The sequence below is a fragment of the Macaca mulatta genome, chromosome 2 (genome assembly GCF_049350105.2).
Source record: "Macaca mulatta isolate MMU2019108-1 chromosome 2, T2T-MMU8v2.0, whole genome shotgun sequence".
NCBI lineage: Eukaryota > Metazoa > Chordata > Mammalia > Primates > Cercopithecidae > Macaca > Macaca mulatta.
The window spans coordinates 132,594,584-132,608,339 of record NC_133407.1 but is presented as its reverse complement, the minus strand read 5'-3'; the positions used below and the strand labels follow the sequence as shown (position 1 = coordinate 132,608,339).

General features: G+C 37.1%; 1 protein-coding gene across 4 annotated transcripts in view; it reads left to right on the top strand.

Annotated features, from left to right (window-relative positions):
• Positions 1-13,756, top strand: part of TMF1 (TATA element modulatory factor 1) — a 29,807-nt gene that overhangs the window by 2,132 nt on the left and 13,919 nt on the right. For 2 of the 4 annotated variants that reach the window (XM_015130429.3, XM_077993316.1), the window contains exons 2-8: positions 1,590-2,791; positions 5,579-5,682; positions 6,310-6,436; positions 7,254-7,359; positions 10,427-10,569; positions 11,108-11,274; positions 11,397-11,553. In XM_015130429.3, the coding sequence (XP_014985915.3) occupies positions 1,590-2,791; positions 5,579-5,682; positions 6,310-6,436; positions 7,254-7,359; positions 10,427-10,569; positions 11,108-11,274; positions 11,397-11,553 (2,006 nt within the window). Of the gene's footprint in view, positions 1-1,589; positions 2,801-5,578; positions 5,683-6,309; positions 6,437-7,253; positions 7,360-10,426; positions 10,570-11,107; positions 11,275-11,396; positions 11,554-13,756 lie in introns of all 4 variants that reach the window. The other 2 variants (XM_001088711.5, XM_077993314.1) reach the window with 1 other exon arrangement.

The window sequence follows — 13,756 nt, the reverse complement described above, 5'->3', positions numbered from 1 at the left end:
CTCCTGAGTAGCTGGGATTACAGGTTTGCGCCACCACACCTGGCTAATTTTTGTAATTTTAGTAGAGACAGAGTTTTACCATGTGGACCAGGTTGGTCTTCAACTCCTGACCTCAGGTGGCCCGCCCGCCTCAGCCTCCCAAAGTGCTGAGATTACAAGCGTGAGCCACTGCGCCTGGCCTGAAGTCATATTAAAGGATAGATTCTACTGTAAGGCTTGATAGTTTTGAGAAGCTTTTAGTTACTTGTGCTCTCTCCACCAACTTCTAATTGTGAATATTTTGTTCAGCCACATTTTAATTTGGAAAAGAAAACATTTTTAAAGAAATGCTTTAAATATTTTAACAAATATACCATTTTTAAGATCCTGATTATGCCATTTTTAAAAATCAGGATTTTAATAGTAGCTATTTGTATGACTGATATGATAATTACCTTTTTCCCCAAGAAAATAGTCATTTTCTTTGCAGTATTTTTTTAAAAACCCTAGTGTCAACTACCTAGATCTATGTCAAAGAGCAATAGTTCTTAAGAACACATTTCTGAAATTCATAATGACATTGTAATTTCTGACATAATTTAGAATTTGAGAACAAAACCTCCTCTTAGAGTGGGCTTGGAGAGTGGAATTTAGAAAATCAGCCTGTGATTAAGTGGATGAAAATGAATTTATTCTCTAAAACTTACCATTCCCATCAGTTTAATTTGATCTTCGCGAAAGAACATTTCTCACCAGCATCTTGGTTTGAGGCTTTTGTTGTTTTGTTTGTTTTTGAGACAGGTTCTCGATCTGTCACCCAGGCTGGAGTGCAGTGGTTCGATCATGGCTCACTGCAGCTTCTACCTCCTGGGCTCAGATGATCCTCCCGTCTCAGCCTCCTGAGTAGCTGGGACCACATATGTGGGCCACTAGGCCCACCTAATTTTTAAATTTTTTTTGTAGGGACAGGGGTCTCACTACGTCACGTAGGCTTGTCTTGAACTCCTGGGCTCAAATGATTCTTCTAGTGTTGGGATTATAGGTATGAACCTCCATACTCACTGAGTTCAGTTTTTGAGTGTTGCCCTTTGTCTGCCTCTTAACTATATTACTGATATTACAAGTAAAAATTAATATGAAACTGACTGAATAGGTAGGGTAATTTTTCAGTGACTGCACATGGCCCTACATATTCAGTCAGTTTCATATTAGTTTATTTCATATTGATAAGTAAAGCCTCTTATTATGAAATCAATCATAGGTATCTTAGACTTTCTGTGGGTTATAAAACATATACTGTTACTTCCTTAATTTGTTGTAGGGAGGAATAACATACTTGCATCTGGTAGTCCAGGCCAGACCCAGTCTTTTGTCTGTGCTCCTCCTTCCTCTCAGGTAGACTCACACCAGTTTTCTTCTTTAAGTCCCAGTATTAACTTGGAAACTACTTAATGATCTAGTAAGCAAGGAGTTTAGCAGGTGCAAATTATAGGTATTTCATAGGGTATTTTTTTTCTAAATTTATATTTATGCTGATTTATAATGATGAATGAAATATTAATGTAACATATATGTGTTCTTTTTTTTTAATATTTACTTTTTTATCAAAGGAATAAGTTCGCCTGTCAGTGGAGGATGGGATACTTCAACCTGGGGGTTGAAATCAAACACTGAACCTCAGAGTCCACCAATAGCCTCTCCTAAAGCAATCACAAAGCCAGTTCGGAGGACTGTGGTCGATGAATCTGAAAATTTCTTCAGTGCCTTTCTCTCACCAACTGATGTCCAGACCATTCAGAAGAGTCCAGTGGTATCAAAACCTCCAGCAAAATCACAACGACCAGAAGAAGAAGTGAAAAGCAGCTTACATGAATCCTTGCACATTGGACAGTCAAGAACTCCTGAAACAACTGAGTCACAAGTAAAAGACTCTTTGTGTGTTTCAGGGGAAACTCTGGCAGCAGGTACTTCATCACCTAAAACTGAAGGCAAGCATGAAGAAACTGTTAATAAAGAATCGGATATGAAGGTGCCAACTGTAAGTTTGAAAGTATCTGAAAGTGTAATTGATGCGAAAACAACTATGGAAAGTATATCTAATATGTCTACACAGTCTCTCACAGCAGAAACAAAGGACATGGCTTTGGAACCTAAGGAACAAAAACATGAAGACAGGCAGAGCAATACACCTTCTCCTCCTGTTAGTACCTTTTCATCAGGTACTTCTACCACCAGTGATATTGAAGTTTTAGATCATGAAAGTGTAATAAGTGAGAGCTCAGCGAGCTCGAGACAAGAGACTACAGATTCAAAATCAAGTCTTCACTTGATGCAGACATCTTTTCAGCTTCTCTCTGCATCTGCTTGTCCTGAATATAATCGTTTAGATGATTTCCAAAAACTCACTGAGAGTTGCTGTTCATCTGACGCTTTTGAAAGAATAGACTCATTTAGTGTACAGTCATTAGATAGCCGGAGTGTAAGTGAAATCAATTCAGATGATGAATTGTCAGGCAAGGGATATGCTTTAGTGCCTATTACAGTTAATTCTTCAACTCCAAAGTCTAAAACAGTTGAATCTGCTGAAGGAAAATCTGAAGAAGTAAATGAAACATTAGTTATACCCACTGAGGAAGCAGAAATGGAAGAAAGTGGACGAAGTGCAACTCCTGTTAACTGTGAACAGCCTGATATCTTGGTTTCTTCTACACCAATAAATGAAGGACACACTGTGTTAGACAGGGTGGCTGAGCAGTGTGAACCTGCTGAAAGTCAGCCAGAAGCACTTTCTGAGAAGGAAGATGTTTGCAAGGTAACTCTAGTAAGTGGAAGGGATTTTTAGATGTGCTTTTCAGAGATTAAATCATTTGTTTTAAAATATATTTTCATCGATGCATGATAATTCATACAGATTTAAAAACATAGGCTTTTGCCATTTCAGTGTAGCATTAAGGACCTTGAAGTTGAACAATTGTTAATATAATTTGAAATTTCTCCAAGGCAATTATGGTAGAATAAGTTGATACTTCAATATAGTTAAGCATGAAAATTTTCATCTTACATCTTTATTGTTGAGTCCTTATCACTTTCAAATTCTGTTATGCTCATTAGTATGTCAGTTTGCAAAGGAATATTTTCTTACATTAACATGTATCTTCACCTCCTTTGCAGATGGATGTGCCAAAAAAACCCTAAATGTTACGGTTTTTCTTGTATCAGAATTTGTTTTTGCAAGTTTACATTATTTGTAGCAAATATTATATGATAATTTAAGATTTTTATTATTGGTGCTTTTCTGTTATTAGTATTTTCATTCATATATAAGGAGTGTATATCCTTATATTGCTTCAGTTTGTTTTCTGTTTATGTTATTTTTGAGATCTATTGATAGCTATATTTCACATGAACAAGAAAGAGAAATGTCTAAGGAACAAAAGCATTGCTTAGGAGTAACAAATTGCTTCTACCCAATACATATGAAAAGAAAGTGATATAAATTCTTTAACTAACATTAAGTCCTAGTTTTGGTTTTTACTGTGATTTTTAGATATAGAAATTGAGTTGGATCTGGCATCTTTAATAGACTTCTGAGATGTAGGATGTCTTGAAGAAATGTCCTGTAAGTGCCATGTATTGAATTACTTAATTTTTTTTAAAGTGCCAGATTCTGTTATTCAGGTTAAATATTCACAAACAAAAATGCTGTGCAATAATATTTCAATTAGTAATAGCTATGTACTGCAAGATTATAATAGGAGTTTGAATTCTTAGGAACCAGCACTAATTACTATCAGATATTTTTGAATTTCAGTGTATTTAAGAAGGTAAGTGATTTCTAAGTTCATCTAAACCAAACTCAGGTAAGACTTCATTTTTTTAAGTCCAAAAAGGAACCATTCCTACTCTTTTTATACTTAAGTTTATCACTGTTTGAGCAGGACCTAAGGAATGAGACATTCTAAGCATTACTTTTTGTTTAGCTTTATACTGATACATTATGGAGATTTAAAAATTCTTATGAGTTTTCTAAAATTACTTTTAGTATGGATGTATGTATGTATGAATGAGACAGGGTCTCTCCCTATTGCCCAGGCTGGTGTGTAGTGCTGCAACCACGGCTCCCAGGGTTTCTCTCTGTTGCTCAGGCTGGCGTGCAGTGGTGCGATCACGGCTCATGGCAACCTCGACCTCCTGGGCTCAAGCAGTCCTCCCACCTGATCCAATCTAGTAGCTAGGACCACAGGCTCGCACCACGCTGGGCTATTTTTTTGATTTTTAGTAGAGATGAGGTCTCACTGTGCTGCCAGGCTGGTCTTGAACTCCTGGGCTCAAGCAGTCCTCCCATCTTGGCCTCCCAAAGTGCTGGAATTATAAGCATGAACCTGTGTCCAGCCCTACTTTTATTTTATTTTATTTATTTTTTGAGACGGAGTCTTGCACTGTCACCCAGGCTAGAGTTCAGTGGCGCGATCTTGGCTCACTGCAACCTCTGCCTCCCTGGTTCAAGTGATTCTCCTGCCTCAGCCTCCTGAGTAGCTGGGACTACAGACACGTGCTACCATGCCGGGCTAATTTTTGTATTTTTTGTAGAGACGGGGTTTCACCATGTTGGTCAGGCTGGTCTCGAACTCCTGAACTCAAGTGATCTGCCCTCCTCCGCCTACCAAAGTGCTAGGATTATAGGCATGAGCCACTGTGCCTGGCCTCTACTTTTATTATTTATTTATTTATTTTTATTTTTTGAGATGGAGTTTCGCTGTTGCCCAGGCTGGAGTGCAATGGCATGATCTTGGCTCACTGCAACTGCCGCCTCCTGTGTTCAAGCGATTCTGCAACCTCAGCCTCCTGAGTAGTTGGGATTACAGGTGCCCGCCACCATGCCCAGCTAATTTTTGTATTTTTAGTAGAGATTGGGTTTCGCCATGTTGGCCAGGCTGCGCTCAAACTCCTGACCTCAGGTGATCCACCCACCTTGGCCTCCCAAAGTGCTAAGATTACAGGTGTGAGCCACTGTGCCCGACCTACTTTTATTTTTTAAATGCAATATATCATATTTTAAAAAGGATACGTGTTTCAGGTAAAGTATAATACAGAAAACAGACACTCGTGTATCCACAACCTAGCTAAGATATAGAGGCTTTAAATTTCCTCTTTGACCTCTTTTGATTGCGTCCATCTCCCTTCTTTTGATGTATACACAGATTATTCCAGATTTTTGCTATTACCAGGAAGCTGCAGTAAGTATTCTTATACATGTCATCTACTGCATTTATGCAAGAATTTTCTCCTCTAAGTTATACCTAAAAGTGAAATTTTCTATATCAAAGAGTGTGTAGATCCCCAACTAGATATTGCCTAATCATTTTCCCAAGTGGTTTCTCAACTTACACTCCCACTAGCTATTTGATTGTACTTACTTTTACTCTCCTATCAGCTGCCTAAGAGTTCTTCTTGTTCTGGATCCTCTGTGTTCCTCATATTGTTCTTAATTGTTTTTATGAGATAAAGCTGTTTTCTTTGTTACAGTGATACAACTGCATGTAAAAATGGTCTTTTTTAAAGCTAAGTGTTCTGATTTTTATGTATTCGCCTTATCCAGACAGTTGAATTTCTGAATGAAAAGCTGGAAAAAAGGGAGGCTCAGTTATTATCTCTTAGTAAGGAAAAAGCACTTCTAGAAGAAGCTTATGATAACCTGAAAGAGTAAGTATTCTGCAAATGTGAATAATGTTACACATTTTCTGGAAGCCTGTATAGTTTGTACATATTTAAGAATGTTTTTGAAATTAAAATGTTTTGTAATTTTATCATTATTGAAAGTTGTATGGCTTTCAAGTATAACCCTAAAGATTCCTTTTCTCTTTTAATTGTCTTTACCATATTACCTTTGCCGTTGAAGAGAGTCGTTTTGCAAAAACTGCAAAACTCTCTCCTTTCATTTTTAGTCTTTTAGTATTAGAGATTTAAAACATGTATTTAAAGAAAACTGTATTATACAATAACACAGTTTTGCTATAAGGAGCTCATTGGGAAAATGGGACTTAAGAAGATTCAGAATTGAATCATTGTATTTACTTTTCTCTTATTTTTGCATGTCAGATATTGGTGACATTTTCACTTTCTAACAGGTTTTCTTTGAGGTGTTTCAAAATAAATTTAACAAGGGAAATTTCCTTATTTTTTTTCTTAGAAGTTAATAGGCCTTAAACTGTTCTATTTTAATAAGGTATATGTCACAGAAAAGTTATCTTCCTTTTGAGAATTGAACTAATATATACCTTTGGGATATGTAAACACCATCCTCATTCTCAAATATTATTTTAAATTTAGTGAAATGTTCAGAGTGAAAGAAGAAAGCAGTAGCATTTCTTCCTTGAAAGATGAGTTTACTCAAAGAATTGCAGAAGCAGAAAAGAAAGTTCAACTAGCCTGCAAAGAGAGAGATGCTGCTAAAAAGGTAATTGAAATGTAAAGTAATATTAATTAAACTCTATAGAGGCATAGATTTTTGAGGAGTGCATTCATCATATTTTGATATTGGAAAAAAGAGAAGTAAGGTGAAAAGGATATCATCTATTAACATTTAAATTGTAGATTTTTGGCTAGGTGTGGTGGCTCATGCCTATAATCTCAGCACATTGGGAGGATGAAGTGGATTGATCACTTGAGCCCAGGAGTTAGAGAGCAGCCTGGGTAACATGGTGAGACCCTGCCGCTCCTAAAAAATACAGAAAGTTAGCTGGTCATGCTGGTGTGCGCCTGTGGTCACAGCTACTCAGGAGGCCGAGGAGGGTGGATCGCTTGAGCCCAGGAGTTCAAGACCAGAGTAGGCAACATGGTGAGACTACATCTCTACAAAAAATACAAAGATTAGCTGGCCATGATGGCAGGCACCTGTGGTCACAACTACTCAGGAGGCTGAGGTGGGAGGATCACCTGAGCCTGGGAGGTTGAGGCTGTGGTGAGTCGTGATCGTACCACTGCACTCCAGCCTGGGTGACAGAGTAAGATCCTGTCTCAAAAAAAAGGAGTTTATTCCCATTTATATTTTCATATTAAAACTTGCTTGTATATCTGAATTTAGGTTTTGTATATCATTTTCAAAGCTGTTTTCTTAGTCTTAGTTAACCAAGGTAGTAGATTAACTGAACAAAACTTACAGATTTTTATTGAGAATGTGATTATGGATAGCTTCTTTGGATGAGGGAAAAATGAGAACTGTACTTAGAGTGAAAGTAATTCTTTATGGTATTCACAGATTTCTTTTTTATTAGGAAATCAAAAACATAAAAGAAGAGCTTGCCACTAGATTAAATAGTAGTGAAACTGCAGACCTTTTGAAAGAGAAAGATGAGCAGATCCGAGGGTTAATGGAAGAAGGTGCGTAAAGTATTTGATTGACTACGTAAGAAGTTCTTGCCACATAACTAGCTGATGCTTCCTAATTAAAAATACTGAAAGCAAGGAGGGTTTGGACGTAAACCATAAAAATAGTAGGTGACAGTTTACAGAAGAATGAGGAGTAAGATATATTGAGACAGAGATATGTGTTTCTAGCTTTTGTTTTTAGGGAGTAAAAAAAAATAAATCCCTGTAAAATTGACAGAAATTTGTGTGCTGCCCTAAGAAAACTTTAAACAGATCTTAAGAGCCTGTCATTTAAACCAAGACATTCAAAGTGTATAATTCTGGGATTTATAGCTTGGCTACTATATGATACTGTATTGTTCTGGCATTTGATAGTGAATTTTTCATTGTACTGTTTTAATTTTTAAATTATTAAGCACTTTTGTCTCTGAAAAGATTTAAAATTAACAGGGTTGGCTGGGTGTGGTGGCTCATGACTGTAATCTCAGCACTTTGGGAGGCTGAGGTGGGTGGATCATTTGAGGTCAGGAGTTCGAGACTAGCCTGGCCAACATGGTGAAACCCCGCCTCTACTAAAAATACAAAAATTAGCCAAGTGGTAGTGGTGCATGCCCCTAATCCCAGCTACTCGGGAGGCTGAGGCAGGAAGATTGCTTGAGCCTGGGAGGTGGAGGCTGCAGTGAGCCGAGATCATGCCACTGCACTCTACCCTGGGCGGCAGAGTGAGGCCTTGTCTCAAAAAATGAAATAAAATAAAATTAACAGCATTATAGAAATTAAAGATCTATTCATGAAATAAATCATTACAAATGGACACTGAATTAATTTCTTCATGTAATATCCTGGAAGACAGGAGGTTTTGGAAAAGGTGGTCAAGTGAATCTCTCTTTTTACTTCTCTTGTTAATTAAAGTTTTTGTAGTTATAAGAGTAATACTTGCTACTTGTAGAAAGTTTTGAAGTTATAGGAAAATATATGAATAAAGAGGAAAAGTAGATTATAATTCAATATTATAAGGAACTATTAATTTTTTCTAGTTTTAATGCATTTTTCCATGCATTTTTAAACATAGTTAAGATCATATATTTAATTTGCAATCTTCCTTCTCTTATATGTCTCTATGCCATTAAATGCTTTTTATCATTATTAATGGCTACATTAAAGTCCATTATATGGGTATACCATAATATGTTTTACTGTTTCTAATGCTGTATATTTATTTCTGTAATATTAATATTACAGTTAGTGGTAGGATGAATGTTTTTGTGCTTAAATCATTGAACCTAAGTGAATTTCCAGAGAAAGTGTAGAGTTTGAGAACAGTTGGAAGCAGTCATTTCAAAGTTAGCTTTACTCAACTTTTTAATTTATTCAACTAATATTTACTGAAGAGTTAGTATGTCAAATATTATGTTTGATGTAATAATAAATATGACACACTCTGTCCTTTAGGAGCTTAGTTTAGTGAGAGGGAAATATAGGAACACAGATAATTATAAAACACAGTTCTAAGCACTAAAATAGAAAAACGAAGGAAGAATTGTTATAATTATTTTCTCAAGCTGTCTTGAAGTCATTGACTGCCTTGCCTTACAATATTGGAGACCGAGGGCAAGGCTGACTGCATGGTTTCCTTATTTTTAAAAAGTTATTTAAAATATTAATATCGAATGTTAACTATTTTATAATTTAGTAATTTTGTCAGAGAATGGACTGATGTCTTCTTTTGCTTAATGAAACTTTTTACAGAGAAAATAGAGCAATTTCACATGGGAGTATTTTATATTCACAGAGTATTTACATTTTACACAAGGGTATTACATACTGTTTCCGCATGCCCCAGAAATTTTTTTTTTTTTGAAACAGAGTCTCACTCTGTTGCCCAGGCTGGAGTGCAGTGGCATGATCCCAACTCACTGCAACGTCCACCTCCCAGGTTCAAGTGATTCTCCTGCCTCAGTCTCCCAAGTAGCTGAGACTATGGGTGCCCACCACCACGCCTGGCTCATTTTTGTATTTTTAGTAGAGACAGGTTTTCACCATGTTGGCCAGGCTGGTCTTGAACTCCTGACTTCAGGTGATCCGCCTGCCTCGGCCTCCCAAAGTGCTGGGATTACAGGTGAGAGCCACTGCACCCGGCCAGTATTTTGAAAACTTAAAGCTAAAGAGCTGTAAAACTCAAAGCTGAAAGCACACTACAATGAATACCTGATTACTTCATCACTTAGATTCATCAAGTGTTAACATCTTGCCACACCTCTTCCATATCTTTCTGCACATACATACACTACCCTTTTGTCAACTCATTTGAAAGGAGGTTACAAATACTTTAACATTCTGCTCCTAAATTCTTCAGTCTGCATCTCCCAAGGGCAAGTACATTTTCCTTGACAGGTACATCATAGTCAAACCTAAGAAATCAGCATTAGTTCAGAATTATAGTCCAGCATATATTTAAATATTTATCCTAGTTTACTCTAAAAGTGTCTGTTGTAGTTGATCATTTGTTCTGTCCCAGGATCCAAAGTTTGCCCATTGCATTTGGTTGTTATGTCCTTTTAGTCTTCCATCAATTTAGGACAGTTCTCTCTTCTTTATGTCATTGAGGACTCTGTGGAGTCCAGGGCAGTTGTCCCACAGGATGTCCCATGTTTGGGAATTTGTTACTTTCTTCATGATTAGATGTAGGTCATATTTCTAGTAGGAAATATCTAGGTGATATTGAACACCTACCTCACATCAGCAGGCACATATTGTCAAACTGTACTACAATTGGTGATGCCAAAACTGAATGCTTAGTTAAGGAGTTGACTGCCAGATTTTTCTCTTTAAAATTAGTAGGTGATATGTGAGAGTGATTCTTTAAGACCGTGTCAATATCCAGTTTCCCAACAACCTTTTACTCAGTAATTTTAACATTCATTGATGATTCTTGTCCAAATTAGTTGTAATATTGTGGGTTACAAAATTGTGATTTAAAAAAATTCTATTATTTTGTGTTATTGATTAGATAAAACATTCTATTGAGATTTTTAGGGAATAGTTGTCATTTGAGTTTATACTTTTTTACCATCACCAGGAGAAAAACTTTCAAAACAGCAGCTGCATAATTCTAACATCATCAAGAAATTAAGAGCTAAAGACAAGGAGAATGAAAATATGGTTGCAAAACTGAACAAAAAAGTTAAAGAGCTAGAAGAGGAGTTGCAGCATTTGAAACAGGTGAATAGCAATCATAATTCTCTACATATATATTGTTATTACTTCCTGTATGAGCAGTTGGCCATGGTTATGGAGCATTTGAAAAGATTTAATGGGGTGTAGTAAGAAGAATTTTTCAAACAATAGATAAATGATAAGATTTTTCAGCCGAGTGGGGTGGCTCACACCTGTAATCCCAACACTTTCGGAGGCTGCGACAGGCAGATCACTTGAGGCCAGGAGTTCGAGACCAGCCTGGCCAACAAGGTGAAACCCTGTCTCTGCTAAAAATATTGCACCAACCTAATACAAACATTAGCCAGGCGTGGTGGTGCACACCTGTAGCCCCAGCTACTTGGGAGGCTGAGGCATGAAAATTGCCTGAAGCCAGGAGGCAGAGGTTGCAGTGAGCCAGAACATTCCACCCTGGGCAATAGAGCAAGATTCTGTCTAAAAATATATATATATTTTTCTCCATTATTATAGATTGCTGGAATACAATTATTTATCATGTTGTTATTTCTTGAAAAATACTTTTGTCTGTTTTTATAACATATAGGTCCTTGATGGCAAAGAAGAGGTGGAGAAACAACATAGAGAAAATATTAAAAAACTGAATTCCGTGGTAGAACGCCAGGAGAAAGATCTTGGCCGTCTTCAGGTAGACATGGATGAACTTGAAGAAAAGAACCGAAGTATTCAGGCTGCCCTGGATAGTGCATACAAGTAAGAAAATGAACAAATATGCAACCCATTTAGAATGAATTATCAGAGTAGGATGTTGAAGAAATACTTTTTCTATTATCTGATGACTGGCAACATTTATAAACTCAATCTAATTTTTTAAGAGAACTTACTGATCTTCACAAAGCCAATGCTGCAAAGGATAGTGAGGCACAGGAAGCTGCTCTGAGCCGTGAAATGAAAGCTAAAGAAGAACTTTCTGCAGCATTAGAGAAGGCCCAAGAAGAAGCCCGTCAGCAGCAAGAAACATTAGCCATTCAAGTAAGCAATGGATGATGAATTAGAGTAGTTTTAAAAATATTTGTTTATGCTTCTACCAATTAAACAATTTATTAGCTGATTTGAATCAAACTTTATGTAGTGATACATGTGTTAGATTTCAGAGTACTGGATTCTGCTAAATTTAACCAGTTGTATTTTTTAAAACAAAGTAATGCTTACATGATACCAGTGTTGTTTAATTTTTTTGTGAGTTTTAGACCCATTTGAGAGTATTTATAAAACTAGGGACCCTCTTACAAGAGAAGAGCAAAAATGCACATACATATTGCATATAATTTTGAGAGAGTCCATTTAACTCCTGAGCTTATTCATAACATCTGTGGGAGTCCAAGGACCTCAGATGAAGTAGGAAAAACAAAATTTGTGAGGCTTTGTCTTATAAAATCATCAGTTGATGGGCATATGGGTTATTTATACTTTGTGGTTATTATCAATAATGCTGCTATAAATATCCAGGCACAAATTTTTATGTGAACATGTATTTTAAATTCTCCTAGATATATATCCTTAGGTCATATGGTAACTCTATATATTTAACTCTTTGAGGAACTGGCAAACTTTTCCATAGTGGCTGCATTACTTTACATTCCCACCAGCAATAGGTGAGGGTTTCAGTTTCTCCACATCCTTGCCAACATATATTATTGTCTGTTTTTAAAATTATAGGCATTTTAGTGTGTGTGAAGTGAGTATGGTGTTGATTTGCATTTTTTTTTTTTAATTTTTTTTTTTGAGACGGAGTCTCACTCTTGTCAGACTTTAGCGCAGTGGCACGATCTCAGCTCACTGCAACCTCTGCCTCCCGGATTCAAGCGATTCTCCTGCCTCAGCCTCCTAAGTAGCTGGGACTACAGGCGGGTGCCACCATGCCTGGCTAATTTTTTTTTTTTTTTTTTTTTTTGAGACGGAGTTTCACTCTTGTTGCCCAGGCTGGAGTGCAATGGCGCAATCTCGGCTCACTGCAACCTCCACCTCCCAGGTGCAAGCGATTCTCCTGCCTGAATCTCCTGAGTAGCTGGGATTACAGGTGCCCGCCACTGCGCCCGGCTAATTTTTTGTATTTTTTTTTTTAGTAGAGATGGGGTTTCACCATGTTGGCCAGGCTGGTGTTGAACTCCTGAACTCAGGTGATCCGCTCACCTCCGCCTGCCAAAGTGCTGGGATTACAGGCGAGAGCCACTGCGCCCCTCTACCGGCTAATTTTTTTTGTATTTTTAGTAGAGACGAGGTTTCACCATGTTAGCCAGGATGGTGTCAATCTCCTGACCTCGTAATCCGTCCGCCTTGGCCTCCCAAAGTGCTGGGATTATAGGCGTGAGCCACCGCACCCTGCCACCCGGCTAATTTTTTTTTGTATTTTTAGTAGAGACGGGGTTTCATCATGTTAGCCAGGATGGTCTCAATCTCTTGACCTCGTCATCCGCTTGCCTTGGCCTCCAAAAGTGCCGGGATTATAGGCCTGAGCCACTAAGCCCGGCCGATTTGCGTCCTCTTAATGACTAATGATGTTGGATGTCTTTTCATTTGCCTATTGGCCATTTACATAACTTCTTGGGAGAAATTTATTAAAATATTCAAATCCTTTACACATTTTTAAATTGGGCTGTTTATCTTTTTATTGTTATTATGAGTTCTTTATATAATCTGCATACTAGACCTTTCTCAGATACAGGATTTGTCAATATTTTCTGCCTCTCTGTGAGTTGTCTTTTTCTTGGTAGTGTCCTTTGATGCCAAAAGTTTTTAATTTTAATAAAGTCTAGCTTGTCTAGGTTTTCTTTTGTTATTTGTGCCTTAGGCATCATATTTGAGAAACCATTGCTTAATCCAAATTTATGCAGATTTTCATCAGTTTCCTTCTAAGAGTTTTGTAGTCTTAGCTCTGACATTTAGGTCTTTTGCATGTGGATATCCAGTTGTTGCAGGACCGGTTGTTGAGAAAACTATTTTTATTGACTCCTATGCCCTTTTGATTTAATTTTAAATTTTGTATATGTAAAACATTTACATGATTCCAAAGTAAGAGCAAAATCTATTCAGACATTTACTTCCAATTTAGCTGCTCCCCATTTCCTCTCTTTGCCTGTAGGTAACGGTTTTATTAGAGTTTGGCTTATCTTTTCAGTGTTTCTATTGGCAAAATGCAAGAAAATATATGTATCTATATATTTACATGTTCTGT